This window comes from Branchiostoma floridae, chromosome 17 (assembly GCF_000003815.2).
Source record: "Branchiostoma floridae strain S238N-H82 chromosome 17, Bfl_VNyyK, whole genome shotgun sequence".
In the NCBI taxonomy this organism is placed as follows: Eukaryota; Metazoa; Chordata; class Leptocardii; order Amphioxiformes; family Branchiostomatidae; genus Branchiostoma; species Branchiostoma floridae.
Window position 1 is genome coordinate 17,986,319 of NC_049995.1, and position 14,782 is coordinate 18,001,100.

The following is a 14,782-nucleotide window of genomic DNA, read 5'->3' on the forward strand; positions in this document are numbered from 1 at the left end:
AGGAGGTGCCATGAGCATGTAAAACAGCCTCACTACTCAGATTGGGTACCTACTGGCTGAAATAATACACAAAACTGAATGAAATAAAGTCATTACAAAGACCGTGAGCTCCCTGGTTATTCAGCGTTCCGCATTATATATTTCTTTACACAAACATTTCTAGCTTTCGTTTCCACACACAGCCTGGCCGGCTACTGTCAGGGAATTAGCCTAAAACACGGGCCGGAGACGTATATGTACCACTTCTTCCTGACAAAAAATAGTCATTCTCAGTCTTCGGGTCGATCTCTTTGGCGAAACTTTCCTAGCTAATCGTCTGAATAAAGTCATTACAGAGGCCGTGATCCCGGGTTATTCAGCGTTCCGTGTTTCCTCCACGCTGATTTTCGCGCCCCGATCAATTAGGTCTGGATTAGGTGTGAGTCGGCTCGTCAGGGCCCACTTCCTGCCGACTGCACGCACACTACCAGCCGCCTGATACTCCGGGTCTTCCCGCCAATCTACCCGCACGCACATGTCGTCTGCACGGCCGTCTTCCCGCCAATTTCTCCGCACGCAAGTGTCGTCTGCGCGACCCGTGAGAAGTGTTCTGACGGGTTTCTGACGGGCGCTCTGCAGACTTGGACTCATTTCAACTCATTAACGTTACGCAATTCAGCTGCGACTTCTGAAGAACAAACTGACGACACAGTAAGTCTAGTTTACATCATTTTCTCTGAGTGTTGTGTACTTCTTAACGGAGCTGGAGTTCCTTCTTGTGTTTTTCTTAGAGTGACCCTTAGATGCACCCTGGTTACGCGCCTGGGCTATAACTTTTCTTGTAATTTACAACTGGCCCAATTCTGCTGCGTTTTTCGTCTCAGATCACCAGACGAAGTAGGTCACGTTTTCTCAGTTATCTATATTTCTTAGAACCAGTAATTAAGACAAACTATTGTTTCCGCCGTGTCCTTGAAGTGACCCCTGGATGCACCCTAGTTACGCGTCTCACTCAGCTTTGACGCTTTCGTCTAATCTACACCCGGCTCAAAGTTGGCACCGCAAGTCAAGCTTCTCACATTCTGTATGTCTTAGACGCCACTTTTCGAGATAAGTGTTTCTCCTCCTTCCTCCTTGAGTGACCCTCAGATGCACCCCGGTCACGCCAAGACGTGTGCTTCTGGAAGCCTCCCGGTGACCTTCCCGTGACCTCTACTTCACCCCCCTCCCCCATTCATCACAGTCATGACGTTCCTCACCCCACCTCGGCTTGACAGTAGCCAAACACCCGCCTGACACCCCTTCCTGACGCGCGGGCCCGGCCAGGCCCAGCTTTGTTACATTTCTCCGTCCCTTCCCGGTTGCCGGGTTGTCTGTAAGAGCGGCGCTCACCCCCTCTCCATCCGCGGGCACAGCTCAAACACTTGAGGACCAGCCCGGCCCGATCTCCCCGCTTTAATTACACCTTCGGGAACCCGCGCAAACAGCCGCATTCAGCGCCACGAGAAACGGTCAATAAAAAGCGCGAGTATCGGTCTATTCGGTACAGCAGTGTTTGCTCTCTCGTGTCGTCCCACCGTATTATCGCTTCTTGATTGACATTTCGCCAGGCGATTCTGTCGTCCTAACCTCGACTCGTACTTTTGCAAACGCAGCCACAGAATGGACTAAAGAACGGGGTGGTCCCAAACTGTTATCCTTAAAGACTATATTGAAGAAAAACAACTTCCTGAAGTAGCTACAGATCGCACGTCTTGTGTGCGCAGTCCTAAGTGTCGCTGACGTTTTAAGTAATCTGTTGTAAGTAGTTTTGTTGGCGCGCTGACGCAGCGGTCCTGCCGACAGGTCTGCTTGCGGAGCTGCCAACCCGTCAGTAGCGCTTCTCGGGCTCTATTTGTTCAACAAACTGCCGCTAATATACCCCGACGTCTAGTGCGAAATGTACGCACACAACAACAGGTACCTCCGGGTCCAACAGGCCTACCTATAGGGGTATAAATAGTGAAATTTCTCAAAAAATAGGGAGAATAATACTCTACTTTACTCTACTCAGTTAAATGTCCAGGTCGAGGAGAGCCGTCCATGGGAATGGTAACATTTCCACGGTAGCCAAACTCCCCAGGCAAATTTTCTCTCCGGCTATAGCCATCGTAGGTAGTCTGGTAGAAACTGGCCTGTCAGTGTAAAAAGTCGGCAAAAATTGGGTGAATACTTTTGAAGTTGGCCTGGAAAATTAGTCCGTAGGAAGGGTAACATTTCTAAATGATACATTACGTTACGTTACGCTACGTTACGCTACAAAGTTATCTTCTCCCACCAGCCAGGTTGGTAGAGCCTAGCCTGCCAGTCGCCCTGCTGACGATCTGAAGTTCACGGCCTGACAAGACGTCAGCTGTCAGCACCTTAAGGAGCCTTGAGAAGTGGCCGGCGATAACGGGAGGGGTCCTTAAAGTGGCCATCCATCTTGAGCTGTTTGTGCCTGCCACTGTGCTGGCGCGGAGGACGTTACATTGTAACTAATCATTAGTTCAAGAAGTTAATAATAAATAAACTGTCAACACTTCGGCCTACCAGCTGGGCTGCGTCTCCTTGAAGGAGATTAATCTTACGTCTTGGGCGTGTCGGGAGGAGCGAGGAGGACACGCATTCTTCTCGGAAAGTCGTCGTGAGGAGGCAGCAGTCCTGTCGTGTCCTTCTCTCTCGGTGAGCGGCACAGCCCGGCCCGAGTCTCGTGTGGGGAAGTTATCGCTTCAATCCTGCCTCTCGTGCTCTCAGCTCCGGTTGTCTCCGCGCCCTTAAGGAACGTTTCCTCGTCTTTAAGAAACCGGCTGAGTAAAACTTGGTTCTGACAAGATGCCGAAGATTTTCCTGATCAAGCAGCGGTCTGAGGAGGCGGCGCAAGTCTCAGACCAACACGGTGAGACTTCTGATGTTCTTTTCTTTTCTTTTCTAGAACTTGCAGCAAGTTTCCAAACTCCAGGCGAAAATTCTCTGAACTTGAGTTGTGGGAAAATACAAGACGGACAGTTACTAGTAGTATTTCATGTCAAGATTCTCTTTAATGCACCATATTGTCTTGTACATCTTTTTTTTATGTTGGTGGACTAAAATACTTTTGACTTTGGAAAAGAACAGCATCGGAAATCGTCAGTACCGATATCTATAGGGGTTGGTGATTCTAACGGTTAAAGCATTCTAACCTACACAAAGTAGAGACGGCCCTAATCTAATTCCAATTCTAGGTCACTTCAATCTTTTGATAGATAAAAAAGATTAAATTATTGTCATGTGTATCGAACAGCGGATTTTGTTTTTAGAACTAACGAAAAACAACACAGAACTATAGGTGCCAAATAGCCGAATAGCATTCTACTATTCGTGTTAGACATCATTGCTATGTGGGTACAGAAGCTTTAAGTTCAGCACGAGAGATAACCACAACTAAAAAGATGATGAGAAGTGTTAATTACGAAAACAACATTGTATGAATCAATTAATCCGAAACTCTGTGCTGAAAAAAGCAGACATCTACATTTGTTACACTCTTCACTCTAGCATTCGTGCGCGCGAGCGTTCTAACGTAGAGAGCATGGAGACGCGTATCGACTACCTACCGGACAAAATGCATTTCATTGATGTAGATGTCAAGGGAATATAGTAGTGCAAGCGCAAATGGCCACTCCTAATTTTAAACCAGAACGGTATCTTCGAGGCCTACCCTTTTCGACGAAACGTCGTCGTTAAAACCGCATTGGCAGTCTCCTACCGGAGCGAGTTCTGGTCGCGCACGGCAGCCCCGAGGACCTCCACCGCTGAACGTAGCAGAAAAAACAATATTTTTTTTGCCTGCTCATCCGATGCTTTCAGCTGTGGAGATTGTTGTATTTTCAAAACCTTTTTAGCTTTTGAAAAAAAAGTAGGCAAGGAGGAATAAGGAGTATTGGGAGCTAAGGTAAACTATTGGTAAAACATCTTTTTTTACCTATTTCTTTCCGGTCAATTCAGACCAATCCTTTTCTTTATCATGTAACGTCCTATATACTCGTAAATATCGAAATGTAGCATCGCAAATGTACCAGACGGCAGCTGGGTCATGGCGCGCGTCGATTTCTGAAACCCTGATCTCACTACAAGGCTTACTACACACTGAGGCCGTCTGTGGTGAAACAAACTTCACTTTCTAATACTTTTAGACAAGAACAACGAAATTGGAAATGCCTCAGACCAGGTTTGATGGAACTGATTTTGTATAGCGACTGCTATTTCTTCTTTTCATTCATGCTGGAATGACAGAAATATGTTTCTTTGGCTATACCGCTACCAGCAGTTGACTGGTTTGTAAATCATACATACCGGTAGTTTGTACGTTATTCTTGTAGACTGTTTTTCTTACTATACCTCAGATTTCAGTTTTGTGACACAAGCTGCCTAGTTCATATCGCTTTTTTTAGCTCTGTTTCCTTTCAGTTTTTATTCATCATACACAATTTTCAGTACTAGTGAAATCATTAGTCATTTAGGACCCTTGTCAGCAGTCTCTGTCAGAACCATTTGATGGCAATCTGTTGAATAGGGAAAAAAGGAGTTTCATTTGCCCACTGAAAGGTTCTACACCGCCCTCTGGTTTCTCCAATTCCCACTATAACCAGCAAAGAAAGACCACACTGTATACAGGATCAAAAACGAAGTAGCTTGCATTTTGCACATCTAGTATTCAACAACTACAGCAAATACGCACCAACGCTAGTGTTACAACATAGCGTTTTGTGGAAGCCAGTAGAAGTGAGAGAATTAAGAAAAATGCCCAGAAGGGTTCTGTGTTAAGTGTGTATGGAGAACGTTACAGCATAAACCCGTGTTTCCAGGCACGAGACCACACACAGTAGCGGGGCTCCCCTGCCCTGCCGCCCGGCCATGTGGCGGGGGCTGGCCCGATAACTACCAGGTATATATCTGATATCGCGCTAATAACTACCAGTTATACACGTCATCGTCTCAAGTTCAAAGCGTTACCATGGCAACTGAACGGTGTTTATGTCGTCTGAATGGTTTCATATTCGCCTTTATCAGTTCCAATCGGCCGTAACTAGAGTCTTAAAGAACCTTGTTGTCTTTTTCGTTTCTCAGCGTTGTCTAAATCCAACCATAAAACGGGAGCTGATCTAAGATTCCGTTCTGGCGTCTGGAGTTTGGATTAAGAAACAGTAGACATCTTAAGATTTCTCCAGACGTCTTTAGTTCGGCCTCAAATGATAAGGGAAAAACTACTGAGTTTTTTTGTAAAACTAGTATCTCAAGACAACTGAGACTCTAACGATAAAAGGAAAGTGTACACGTTTTAACAAAAGCTCAAAGCAAGAAATTTGTCGACTTCCTGATTTTTGCTGTGGAATCCGACGATAAAACAGAAGCCTCTATAGGATTCCTAAAAGTCGCTGGTGGTCCACGTAGACTAAATAATGAAACAGAAGTTACAGCCAGACGTGTTGAGGATGGGCTAAGGAACCGAGAAATCCAAAGTAATAACACTTTCTCTTGAATCAGAAATTAGGCATTACTTTCGGAGGATCTAGGATGACACTAAGCAAGAAGCCGAAGTAAAATTTTGAATAAAAGTTTGTGACGGTAATTGACACTATAAAACTGTTACCGTACACAAAGTTAAGCTCTTACTGTCCATCTTTCGATCAGCTTTCTGATTTCTTCTAGCCTTGATCATGTCAGGCTGTTTCCATGACCTGCACTGGACAACTCCTAGATCCTCGGGTCAGGGGTACCATGCTCCCAGAGAAATTTTACCGAACGTCCCTGGTGAAGACCATGATTCAAAGGGGCCTGGAAACCAGACCAGACTCCGGCTGAACTAAATAATATCCATCAGGGTCTAGCTCATGCTGTAGAACGTCCTTGGGAGCATGTTGGTCATAGAGCTGAGTAGTTGGGGTGTATAGGCAGTCTGGCATCCAGGATAGGGGTCCTTGTTGGCCCTGGAGCCGAGGAGCTGGTCTGTGTAGACGCAGGCTATGATTCTTCTCATGTTCAATTGACCGGGATATTCCCTAACCCTCACTTGAAGACGTATTGTGAAAGCCTACATGTAGTAACATCGCTAAATCATAGAACAAGTTCGCGACGGTTCGAGTCTTTAAAAGACGGCCAGAACTTATGGAAACAGTTTCTCTGACGTTGGATGCCAAGAAAGGCGGGATTTATAGATCTATTTGATGTCTAACTTGTAACAATTGTCTCTGCTATAAGCTGATAAACAGACTTTTATTGTGAAACGAGTCGTGCCGCCACGCGCAGCCGAGCCGCGGTTACAGGAAAAACAAACTCCGCTCACTTAGAAACAAACAGCCGGGGCTGCAGGTGTAAATCTTGTACGGAACCCCAGGTCTAGTGTTACATGGAAGACTCAGGGGTGACAACATTGTAAACACTTGGAATAAGGCAAAAGGCTAGACCCTCACCCATTTAAGCGGTACTTCCATGGGTATTGCTCCAATGATCTCACGCTACTTGTCCCTCCACTGTGAGACCCTTTCAGCGCAACACTCGGTTTTCTTCAAACTCATATTGCTATACTGTCCAATTGCCAGTTTCCAAGTCCTTCTACAGTAACAGTTTTTCCCAGAACAGCCAATCTATGGAATTCTCTCGACGATAACTGTTTCCCTCCTGTCTACAACCTATCACCTATCAGCCTTGAAAATGAATATCCACCGCTACCTCCGTGTACAATTATTTCCAACTTCTTACTAAATCTAGTTCATTGCCTTGAAGTGGTCTTTACTTGCTCGTTAAAAAAAAAAGAAAAACCCTTTACAAGTCGATGTCACCTCCAGAAGACAGGGCGTCACTTTGTCTAGTGTGGTGGGACGAAGCCTGAAAGTGATGGTCGGAACATATGGTGTTTAAAATGAACGTTTTTTAGACGAATTCGAAGCGTAGAGTAAGGAGGATTTCGCTACGGCTTGCGTTTTCAGCGAAGCACACCGGTTCACCCTATCCTTCTCTATCAGCGGAATTCGGTTCTACAGGTACTTTATCATTTGTCTTGAACAACATGATATTTTTTCTCTCACGTGCAATAAGACAACATCTTTATTGATACGTAACCAACACATTTAGAATCAGCATACAAGATGAACAATTTAGAAGAAGAAACCTAGGCCGACCAATTAGATTCTGGAGGGTGCAAGGTAAAAATTAATGTGAGATCCGACTTTTTGATACATACTGTATTGCAATTAAATAACAATCTTGGCGCGTGTACTACACTGTTGCTTTAACAAGCTTAAATATTGCAATTAAATGTAGATTATCGGCTAAATTTTCCCGTAAAAGTTCCACCGACTGCCTTCACCTTACTAGAGAACTCTGACCCGCTCTTGTGTTTGTTGGTATATTTCTAACACATTGACGTGTTCACAAGAGTATTTATCGAGTATTCGCTTCATTGTTCGAGCCATCGAAAAGGTGTCGAAATGAGGACTTTGTTGTATCCATTCGCTTGTGTTCACTATCAAAAAGGTCATAATAATATTATTTATTTACTGATTCTCACGACGTAACCGAAATTAAACAAGTTAAGTTGGGTTTAACTTCTTTTTCTTGAGCAGAGGGGAACGAAAAGCCCCACTTACACTGAACATTGTATAGTAACTTTTTGGATTCTATGATTTTGAATTTGAGCCCATTGGCTTTATACACTTGCTGGCTTCTAGTTAGCCTTCTTCGCAGACTTCTAGCAGTGATGGATGTATCAACGCTGGAGCCCATGTTGAAATTCGCGAATCAGAGCTCTCCAAAATAGAAGCCAGCGCATCTAGAATTCTGTGAAGGAGGCCGGGTACTAGGCTATTCTGCTCCCCTGCCCTCTACAATCCTACAATCCGCCCGTCCGCTCAGCGGCTCCCAATTTGTCTTCATCACGGAAAGGCTGATAACGAACCCGAACGTGTCCGAACACGGCAGGGTCACCACTGTCATGGCTGGCCGGCTGGCGGGGGGATTGTGTGTGTGAAGGGGGAAGGGGGTTGCTGATAACGAACCGGAACGTGTCCGAACACGGCGGGGTCAGCAATGGCATGGCTGGCCGGCTGGCGGGGGGATGTGTGTGTGAAGGGGGTATGTGTGTGTGAAGGGGGTGTGTGTGTGTGAAGGGGGGATGTGTGTGTGTTTGGGGAGGGTGTGTGTGTGTAATGTGTGATGTGGAAGGGCTGATAACGAACCGGAACGTGGGTCAGCAATGATGGCTGGCTGGCTGGCGGGGGCAGGTGTGTGATGTGCCTAACGTTAGGAATCCTGTCCCTCAATTAATTAGTGTATGTGTGTGTGTATGTGTGTGTGTGTGTGTGTGTGTGTGTGTGTGTGTGTGTTTGAGTGTGTGTATGTGTGTGTGTGTGAGTGTGTGTGTGTGTGTTTGAGTGTGTGTGTGTGTGTGTGTGTGAGTGTGTTTTACTCTGTGTTTGTGAGTGTGTGTAGCCTCAGACTGCAGACTTTAAGGGTGTTTAAAGTTGTGTGTGTTCAGAGAGGAGATGACTACCCTCAACCTTCAGAGTCTCGGAAGAGTAAATAAGGTTAGTCCCAGACTTTTGGGACTGATTAGATCTGTGTGTTATTGGTGACCATTCGAAGCCTCTTTATCAATGTTTCATTAAGCAGCTCCTAAATAAGAACCCAGTGAGGAAGAAAACATACGTACAAGGGAAGGGGGGTTGAACACAGTGATCTATGCACATAAAACATGATGAAGGACCAGGTATCTTGCGCAGGTGTCTATGTTAACGACGGCACTCAAAGTCTACTAAACTGGTAGTTTTGATTTCAAACATTATTGACGCCGTGAAAGTTGAACATTCCGGCTAATAATGCACCACTTGTTTCAGTTGAAGTTCGACAGTTTTGCCCAGCCGCCTACGTTCCTCGATGATGAGATAAACAAATAAAATAGTCATGATACTAATATTACAAAACTCCAGTTGGATATAGTCTCGTTGGGTTTGCGGTTGAACAGTTTTGCCAAGCCTCCTACGTTTCCGTGAGGAGGCGTTTAACAGATAAAATAGTAATGACAATAATACACATGAAGTATTACTCCTGCTGGATATAGCTTTGTTGGGTTTAATGTCGAACAAAACTGAGTTTAAGGTTGAACAGTTCTGCCCAACCTCCCACGTTTCCGTGATGAGCGATAAACAGTTCTTGTCCAGGACATCCGATGTGGCGACAGTTGCGTGAGCGGAGGCGAGGTCACGTGAGCGGAGGCGATGTCAGGCCGGCGCACAGGAAGGCATGAATCACTCGTCTCCATGGCAGGCCTGTCAACTGGATAATAAAAAAAAGAGAAGAATTTGGCCAAATAGTGACAAACAAGTTACTATGGGTTTCCAGTCAGTCTTCAGCAGTCTATTCAGCCGATCAGTTCACTCCTAAGCCAGTTTAATAACTCCTACTAGACTTTTATTCCTAACTTGGCCAGATTCCCGTAGTACTACTAGTATTCGGCCAGTCGGGAGTCCGGTAGAGACCAATGAATCACCGCTGCCTCCGGTCGGCATGTTTCCTACTACAGGCTGACAGAAACCGGCCCGATCTGGGTAAACACAAACGCTGGGTATCCTGGGGACGACGCACACCTGTCCGGGGCAACCTAGGGACGAGTTGGCTGTAAAGGGCGTTCTGTGGACGAGATGTATCCAGTTTGATCTGGGAACGAGAGGCTATTAGGACAGAGTGAATGTTTGGGATTCCTTTGAGTAAAGCCTCCAGCTTCTCGAAATATGCCACCACCAAGCATTTTTACTAAATTGTCTCTTGCAGATTTTATAGAGCCATTTTGCAGCGTTCAACTGGCCTTTCTACGGGGGTGCGGGGATCGTATAATTCGGCAAAAAGAAATTGGAAAATGGCCAGAGGAGTCAGTCCACGTTTAGGTTTATGTTTCCGCTGCGCGGTCGGCCAACTCCTCTCGTAGCAAAACTCACCTTTATTCTCCCTATAACAGCCAGCGTAGTCAGTTTGATAGAGATTAACCATTTCGTGCTGTGATGCGACTGTTACGATAGACAGGTGCCACTTCCGTGCAGCTCCTGTAGAAGTTACGATGATTGACATTCGGTTTAGTCTGGCCGTGACTGGCAAATATGATTGACAATTACCCTCGCGCTTCCCACGACTGACAGTTTTGATTGACAGATGTGATTGACAGCTCCCCTCGCCCCTTCTGTGATTGACAAATATGATTGACAGTCTATCACGTCTTCAATGAGTGATTTCGGGGTTGACAGTTACCCTTTTATGCAGTGATTAACAGTTACCCCGACAATCGTGATGAAAGCTCCTCCCACCCTCTATGATTGACAGTTATCATTGACAGTTATGTTGACATCTATGATAAACAGCTATGATTGACAGCTATGACTGACAGCTATGATTGACAGTTACGATTGACAGCCCGTCCGTCCCGCGCGCGCTAAGCCGGACCATGCGGGACACATTTTTCCGTTATCAGCCAGCGCACTGACGTTGACATGTATGATTGACAGTTATGATTGATTGACAGTTATGACTGACAGCTATGATTGACAGCCCGTCCGTCCCGTGCGGTGCAGAAGGCCACACGCGCGGCGCTAAGCCGGACCATGTGGGACACATATTTGTGTTATCAGCCTTTGCGCTGACGGTGACATGTATGACTGACAGTTGTGATTAACTGCTATGATTGACAGCTATGGTTGACAGTTATGATTGACAGCTATGATTGACAGCTATGATTGACAGCTATGATTGACAGCTATGACTGACAGCCCGTCCGTCCCGTGCGGTGCTGAAGGCCACACACGCGCGCTAAGCAGGACCATGTGGGACACATATTTGTGTTATCTGCCAGCCTGCTGACAGTGACATGTATGATTGACGGCTATGATTGACAGCTATGATTGACAGCCCGTCCGTCCCGTGCGGTGCAGAAGGCCACACGCGCGGCGCTAAGCCGGACCATGTGGGACACATTTTTCCGTTATCAGCCAGCGCGCTGACGGTGACATGTATGACTGACAGCAATGATTGACAGTTATGACTGACGGCTATGATTGACAGCTATGACTGACAGCCCGTCCGTCCCGTGCGGTGCTGAAGGCCACACGCGCGCGCTAAGCCGGACCATGTGGGACACATATTTCCGTTATCAGGCTTTGCGCTGACGGACGTGCGAAGCGACAGGCCCTGGCACGGGCCCTGATACCGCGCGTGTTTGGGATGTCTGGCCGCCATGTTCGGCCCCCGGGAGAAAACTCAGACCGTGACCTCAACTTGACCTGCTCTTGACATCGCCATGGTAACGGGGATAATTGGGTTTTCCTCTCCTGATACGTGCCAGGTAACGCCGCAGGTGTTGGGTCAGACTGCTCGCCTGTCGCTACAATGTACCGAGTTATACGTACAACTTGTTCAACATCAATAATCCAGAACGCGCAAAGTATACTATTACTCACATGACTGAATCTGACTCATGGCTCTAATATTTGTTTGTTTGTTTGTTTGTTTGTCGCAGGTGTGGGTGTGATGAAGCGCCCCCTGTCGCCCCTGGCAGACGGCCACCCCGCCGCGTGCCCGGAGGTCCTGGTGCCGACGCCGCTGCCGCCCGCCCGCCCCGACGCGCCGTTCCATCCGCTCCCGGTCATGGCGTCGCCGCTCCGCATGCTGCCGCTCCCGGTCCCACCTCACCTCCTGCCGTGCGGCCTGTGGTGCGGCTCCCCGCCGCCGGACGCCCTCCTCCCGCCCAGGTTCCCGTTCCTCAGCACCCCCCTGCCGCTCGGCATGGCCGCCTTCTCGCCGTACCCCCCTCCCCCGCTGTCCGTCCCCGTACCGAAGCTTTCCCCAGACGTGGGCGGCGGGGAGAGCAGGGGCAAGCCGAGGTTCGACTTCGCCAACCTCGCTAAAGCTGTGACGGAGGAGGACACCAGCAGCACCCGGCAGCTGTTCCACGGGCTCGGCTTCCCCGCACCGCACCGCCAGCACATCCCCGGCGGCTACACCTCCGCCTTCGTGCCGAAGGTGGACCGCAGGTCAGGCCGAGGCCGCCTCCCGTCCCGAGCCAAGAAGGAGTTCATCTGCCGGTTCTGCGGGCGGCACTTCACCAAGTCGTACAACCTGCTGATCCACGAGCGCACCCACACGGACGAGCGGCCCTACTCCTGCGACATCTGCCACAAGGCTTTCCGGAGGCAAGACCATCTCAGGGACCACAAGTAAGTAAACAAACAAACAAACAAACAAGCAAACAAAGTTCACAAGGCAGAGAGGATCACCTCATGGACCAGAAGTAAGTGCTACAGACAAACGAACATTTCCCTGATAATGGTCAAAAAATATTTTCATCCGTCGATGAAGACGTTCAGGCAATAGAATACTGACATCGGATAAAGTCTGGACAAGTTTCCAAATTCTACCCAGATGCTTGATTAATTGTAAGTGTTCCCTTAACGTCTTCATATCCGTCTGTCTACTTACTTCAGGTTCTTGAGGGAGGCTTTGGTTGTGTGGCCTTCTTGTTTTGTTTCTCTTTTATCTAGAACTGTTTCCTCGTTTTCCCAGACCTCTATAACAATTCCAAGGAGGGCTTCTCCTGTGTTCAAGTGCAGTGAGTGCGGGAAGGGTTTCTGCCAGTCCTGTACTCTATTTGTTTGTTTGTTTACACCTTTATTTACCGTTCCACAGGTACATCCATTCCAAGGAGAAGCCGTTTAAGTGCAGTGAGTGCGGGAAGGGTTTCTGCCAGTCCCGAACTCTGGCCGTGCACAGGACGCTCCACCTGCAGGAGTCCCCCCACAAGTGTCCCACCTGCGGCCGCACCTTCAACCAGCGCAGCAACCTGAAGACTCACCTGCTGACGCACACGGACATCAAGCCGTACCAGTGCGCCAACTGCGGCAAGGTGTTCCGCCGGAACTGCGACCTGCGCAGGCACAGCCTCACGCACTGCGAGGAGACCGAGGGGGAGGCCGTGGGGTCACCTGGGGACAATGACGTCAGGTCCACTCCCAGTCCCATCCAACAGTGACGATCGTTAGGGCAGACTCATGAGAAACTGAAACAGTAGAGATATAAATAAATGCATAAATGTCTGATTTGTAGAACTATGGAGAAGGAAGAGGCGCCAGGGGTCACCTGGGGACAATGACGTCAGGTCCACTCCTAGTCCCATCCAGCAACAGTGACGATCGTAAGGGCCGAAAAGTGAGGAACTTTGACAAGTTTAAAGCTAGATAATCTGATCTATAGAACTGTGAGAAGATCGACGAAGGGACAACGGGGTCACCTGCGGACAAAGATAGGTCCTAGCCCCATGCAATCACAATATCGTCAGGTCCACTCCGAGTCCCATCCAACAACAGTGACGATCGTTAGAGGAGAAATTAGGAACTTTGAAGTTTTGAGATAAACTATCTGATCTATTGAACAGTGAGGAGATGGAAGAAGGAGAGGCCAGGGGGTCACCTGGGGACAATGATGCCAAATCGACTCCTGGTCCCATCCAACAACAGTGATGACGATCGCAAAGGCGATGACTTCACAAACTGTGCCTGACTCATCAGTAGAAATAAAAAAAAATTCTGATCCGTAGAACTGTGAGAAGAAGGAAGAGGTGACGGCTTCACCTGTTGACAATTGATGCCAGACCAGCTCCTGGTCCCTTACAACCGCAATGACGATCGTAAAGTCAGCAAAAAAAGTTAAGCTGACATCTGCAGTGATTAAAAAAGATGTCTAATCTGTAGAACTTCGGTGAGAAGAAGGACGAGACAACAGGCTCACCTGGGGACGAAGGTGCCAGATCAACTCCCAACCATCTCCAATAGCAATGACGCAAATGCAGCGAAATGAGACCCTGGACACCCTTCAGAACTTTTGTCCACTTTCTGTCCGATACAACTGCAATAACAAAACGGACAGAAAGGACAGAAAAGGTGTGGACATAGAAATAAAGACTACAAACAGTCTCTGCGTTTCTGGAATGAAGATAATTAGCTCATGAATCTTGTTTGAAAACACCTGAAGGACCCTGAATGATCGATATCGCTTTCAAGACTGAGGGTTTATTGTGCCGTGTATATATGTTACATTTATGTGTTAGGCAGACGTTTTTCCCTTCTCTGTTCGCATTAATTTGTTGCAATTAACCGTGGTGATGGTTTGAAATGGAAGCATTTTCTGGGATGGTGATGCGTCCCTTGCCATAAAAAATAGATTTGTGGAAACCTGCACAATCGTAATTAGTATTGATTAGATTTTATATAGAAATATGTTGTTGGAAAAAATGTGTACATTCCCAAGATGAAATGTTAAGATACTGAATATACAAACAATACATGTATGGTGCCAATGTCGTGTGTGTGGTGACTGTCCATTGTGCTTTCATTTCTTTATGCTGGGAAATTTTAACTCAGATATAAGTCTAACTTTATGCCTAAAGCTCCCACGTACATGGTCCGCCGAAATGACGAATGCAATCCCTTACAATGCGCCCGAGCTGAGGACACTGCTCACACCTATAGAGACCCCAAATATGATGGGACAGAGAGTGTGGAGTGGAGAAAGACAGAGAGATGGGGAGGTGGGGGTGGGGTTGTGGGTGGAGATGGAGAGAGAGATGGAGAGAGAGATGGAGAGAGAGAGATGGGGAGAGGGACAAATAGAGGCAGGCAAACACTGGTTACACCTATAGTAGTATAGAGACCCCAAATATGATTGGACAGAGTGGAGAGAGACAGTGAGAGAGAGGGAGGGAAAGAGAGAG

The 14,782-nt window shown here is 47.4% G+C and overlaps 1 protein-coding gene across 3 annotated transcripts; it reads left to right on the forward strand.

Moving 5' to 3' along the window:
* The first annotated feature begins 476 nt into the window (after positions 1-476).
* On the forward strand, positions 477-14,372 carry LOC118404627 (protein odd-skipped-related 2-like). 3 transcript variants are annotated; one of them, XM_035803859.1, is made up of 4 exons: positions 477-690; positions 11,537-12,233; positions 12,703-13,017; positions 13,172-14,372. In XM_035803859.1, the coding sequence occupies exons 2-4, from the start codon at positions 11,548-11,550 to the stop codon at positions 13,200-13,202; spliced, it is 1,032 nt and encodes a 343-aa protein (XP_035659752.1). In that variant the 5' UTR covers positions 477-690; positions 11,537-11,547; the 3' UTR covers positions 13,203-14,372. The 3 variants fall into 3 exon arrangements, with proteins under 3 accessions (XP_035659752.1, XP_035659750.1, XP_035659751.1); XM_035803857.1 differs by lacking the exon at positions 477-690 and adding an exon at positions 2,366-2,896; XM_035803858.1 differs by lacking the exons at positions 477-690; positions 13,172-14,372 and adding an exon at positions 2,368-2,896 and having other exon boundaries at positions 12,703-13,074.
* Positions 14,373-14,782: the final 410 nt, after the last annotated feature.

Excerpts from the sequence above, each read along its gene's own strand:
- LOC118404627 (XM_035803857.1), top strand. The coding sequence starts at position 2,833 with ATGCCGAAGATTTTCCTGATCAAGCAGCGGTCTGAGGAGGCGGCGCAA. Across the intron at positions 12,234-12,702 it reads GACCATCTCAGGGACCACAA|GTACATCCATTCCAAGGAGA; the intron begins GTAAGTAAACAA and ends ACCGTTCCACAG. Across the intron at positions 13,018-13,171 it reads CCTGGGGACAATGACGTCAG|GTCCACTCCTAGTCCCATCC; the intron begins GTCCACTCCCAG and ends CAATGACGTCAG.